This window comes from Geospiza fortis, unplaced genomic scaffold, assembly GCF_000277835.1.
Source record: "Geospiza fortis unplaced genomic scaffold, GeoFor_1.0 scaffold2081, whole genome shotgun sequence".
Taxonomy (NCBI): Eukaryota; Metazoa; Chordata; class Aves; order Passeriformes; family Thraupidae; genus Geospiza; species Geospiza fortis.
The window spans coordinates 13,881-17,396 of record NW_005055075.1 but is presented as its reverse complement, the minus strand read 5'-3'; the positions used below and the strand labels follow the sequence as shown (position 1 = coordinate 17,396).

At 33.8% G+C, this 3,516-nt stretch overlaps 1 protein-coding gene across 2 annotated transcripts in view; it reads right to left on the bottom strand.

Moving 5' to 3' along the window:
• The window catches only part of LOC102034259 (polyadenylate-binding protein-interacting protein 1-like), a 19,970-nt gene that overhangs the window by 4,851 nt on the left and 11,603 nt on the right, over nt 1-3,516 (bottom strand). For both annotated transcript variants that reach the window (XM_031065702.1, XM_005431386.3), the window contains exons 4-6: nt 2,932-3,044; nt 1,664-1,775; nt 787-912 (exon numbers count right to left, since the gene is read on the bottom strand). In XM_031065702.1, the coding sequence (XP_030921562.1) occupies nt 787-912; nt 1,664-1,775; nt 2,932-3,044 (351 nt within the window). The remainder of the gene's footprint in view (nt 1-786; nt 913-1,663; nt 1,776-2,931; nt 3,045-3,516) is intronic.

Sequence of the window (3,516 nt, the reverse complement as noted above, 5' to 3'; positions counted from 1 at the left end):
GTTTTTAATTGCTTTAATTGCAAAAAGAGACCATTTTTTGGCAGATGATACCACAGGCTTACCTGATAATAAAAAAAAAGCTAGTAAGTTTTAGAAAGACTTCAGTCAACATACCTAGAATCAGATATGCCACAGATTTTCACCTGGGGATGTGGAAAGAGGAGCCAAACATCATCTGAACAAGCCAACTTGAGTTTTAATACATCAAATCTGTGAGACTGAAGCTGTTGCTGAGGGAGTGTTAGCAGCAGACAGTCTAGAACTGCTAGGGATGAAAACTTTTTCTGTCCTTAATTCATTGTCCAATAATTATACAGCAGGAGATAAGAATTAAACTACAAAAAAATTCATTTTGCCACTATGGTCCAACTGAACAGCAGTTCCTAATCTACTCAGCATAAATATGACACGATCTACAAATGCCTGGAAAGGTGTCTGATGATACAAAGGAATAAAATGCAAAAATAAAAATGAGCACTTGCTTCACATTCCCAGTTTTCTACTGCATTGATCCTAGGTCATTTGATAACGACTCTAAGAGGGTTTAATTAAAAAGAAGTATACTGCGAAGCAAATAGGTGAAAAACCACTATATTAAATGGAAAGGACAACAGGAGACATCTATTGCTTGAATCCAATGTTTAATGAGGTAGCCCAGTCTAGCTACAGATACACTTCAACGTTTGTAGATACTTGGAGCTTCTCTCTCCATTCAGGACTATGATGATATATTAAAAAAAATGAAAAACCAACTTTTTTTTTCTTCTTTTAAAACTACTGTCTCACCTTCAGCAGTTTCACTGCACACATCAAATTATTATCCACAGGGTTAGAGAAGAGCACATTTAGTAATTCCCGAAGGCCTTCTTGAAGAATTTCTGCTCTTGTGACCTGTCCCTTTGTTCCTTTAATCTGCAAAATATATTTTCAAAACCCAAAACTCAACTACATTGAAAAGACTTTAGTTTTAGAAATTCATGTAGTCATATTTTCTCTCTTGGATGATGAATGTCAAATACCATAACTATTTCTAGAATATAGAGTAGTATCTTTGCAATTCTGACATATTACATAACAATTCCTGCCCAGCATTTTTTTTCTTTGCTAATCAATTGCTAAGAAAAGCTGAAAATGCCTGGCAAGTGATCTACATCATCCCAAATTCTCAGATTCCCATCCTCTTTTCCCATCCTACCTCGTGCATTCTCTGCAGCTGTAGAGTACCTTACTTCTAGAAGGCATTCTTAAGATATTTAAAAATTTAAAAAAAATGCTTTAAAAATAAATTGTACTCCAAGCTGGGCAACTTCCCCTTCCCCAAATCCTTTGGAAAGCTTCCTTTTTACTTCTCTGAATAAAAATGGAAGTGTCAGAGTTTTCTTTCCTCGTTCATTCCAAAGGTAGTTTATGGCTGGTTCTTTTAATGCATTCTTACACCGTTTTTTTATTCTTTATTTATTTCTCTTCTGATGATCTTGTCCTTTTTTGTTTCTCTGTTTCTTGGACACACATTATAATTAAACTGCTCTTAAGTTATTTTACTTTCTTCCCCTTTCCCTTTAAATAAAGAAACTCAAAAAACCTCACACCTCAAATGATATCCCATTTTAGTGTTTACTTAAACACACCAAAAAGTCATGAATATGAATGACTTTCTTCTTACCTCTAGGTTAAGGTAAAGTTCAGCTAAGAACAACACAAAGGCATGAAATTGTTTTTGAGCAGTCTCATCTCCTCTGGCAGCTTCATCTCTGTTTTCATATTCTGTTTGGCACCTGAAAACATGAAAGCAAAAATCATATAATCTATAGACAACCCAACAGATACAACATGTTACTTCTTTAATAGAATGCTAAGAACTTATTCACTGCATTAGAACTATTAAATGCTGAATACTAGGAAGTTGGATTTGTGAAGGAAGTGAGGTCTTCACAAAGTATGCAGATTTTTGTTCTTCTAGGTAAGCACTGAGGGATCTGAGAAAGCAAAACAAAATAGAGGAAATTGCAAAAATGTAAAAATTAAAAGCTGGTTACACAGTTTATATATTAGAATATGGGTCCAGGAAGTTGAACATGGGCAGACAAACATCAACAGAAATAAAATTCTGAAAGATGTTTTCCCCCTTTCAGGGTGCTGCCCACATTGTCTTAGATGCCTTGACATTTATTTGATAAATTCTTTATCCTACCATTTTAAGTGACAGAAGTAAAATTTAGATAGAAATGAAAACAGCGAGGATTAAGAGAACATCACAGTGAGGTAATTATTTTAAAGTTTATCATGCATTTACTCCTAAACATAGGTGGACTAAGTGAAAAAGTAAGAATCAAGTCTGAAGCTTAGGAAAAGTCTTTAAAGAAAAAGACTAACTTCTAAAGATTTCTGAAGTATTAAAGTCTACTATTCTTTCAAGTGAGATTTAAAAGGAAACACATCCATTTAAAACATGTTGCATTTTTGTCAACTAAGTCTAAGCATTATTAAACCTTAACCCCCCAAATTCTGTAGTAACTGAAAATGGAAGAAATTAATCCTTCATGATTTTATGCATCATAGGTGTAAAGTCAGTGAGCAAACCAACACAATTTTCACAGCAACTCCAGACAGAAAAGTCATTAAAGAAAAAAACGCAATGAAATAAGCCCTGGCAAAAGTCAAAGGACAAAACCAGTACATATTTAGTATAAATTTAAAGTTGACTACTTTTGGAATTTACCCTATAACTTGGTAGCAGTACAATATTCTCAACTGAAAGGAGCCTCCAGAACTTGGAATCCTATTTTCATATTAAAAAGATATGTGTTAGGTAGCTATGCTTTAATAATCCTCCATCTAAATTTCTGGTTTCAATATGTTAAGAGTTACATACAGAAAAGGAAGACAACCTGAGAAAGTGACAAATTGAAAATGACACACACCGATACTGACCTTTGAAGTAACAACTGCCGAAAGCTCCCACTTTGTGTACTAAGGGTTAGATGATGAGATAGATAGTTACACAACCGTGCTCCCATGTAGGAAAAATTTGGGACAGATGTGGCCTTCCAAAATAAAAGTAGAAAAAAGAAATTATTCATAGCAGTCATGATTAGGTTATCAGGAAATACCTTGAAGAGATTTTTGAAAATCTGTCTTTAATAACAGTTGATGAGACAATTGCAGAACAGAAGATTAATAATTACTATTTCTCATGGTAAGTTTTCTCTCATAAACACTTTGCTAGATGCATTTCAGCACTTTGAAGTTCATGATATTGATTTTGTGGCTTTAAGAAAATAACCAGCACTGTGCCATTTGTTCTCAATTCTACTTCTCCATTGTGACCTACACCAAAGAGTATCTGAAAGTCACTTTCAAACTGTTAATAAAAAAAACCAAACAAAGAAAACCAAGAGTAGGCATTAAGACTTTTTTAAAGGACCAAACAGTGTGTTAAAATAAATATATCACCTTCATTCAGTCTAAGAGCTATTTATACCAGATTTTTATTTTTGGCAATAAGGAATGCTCAGG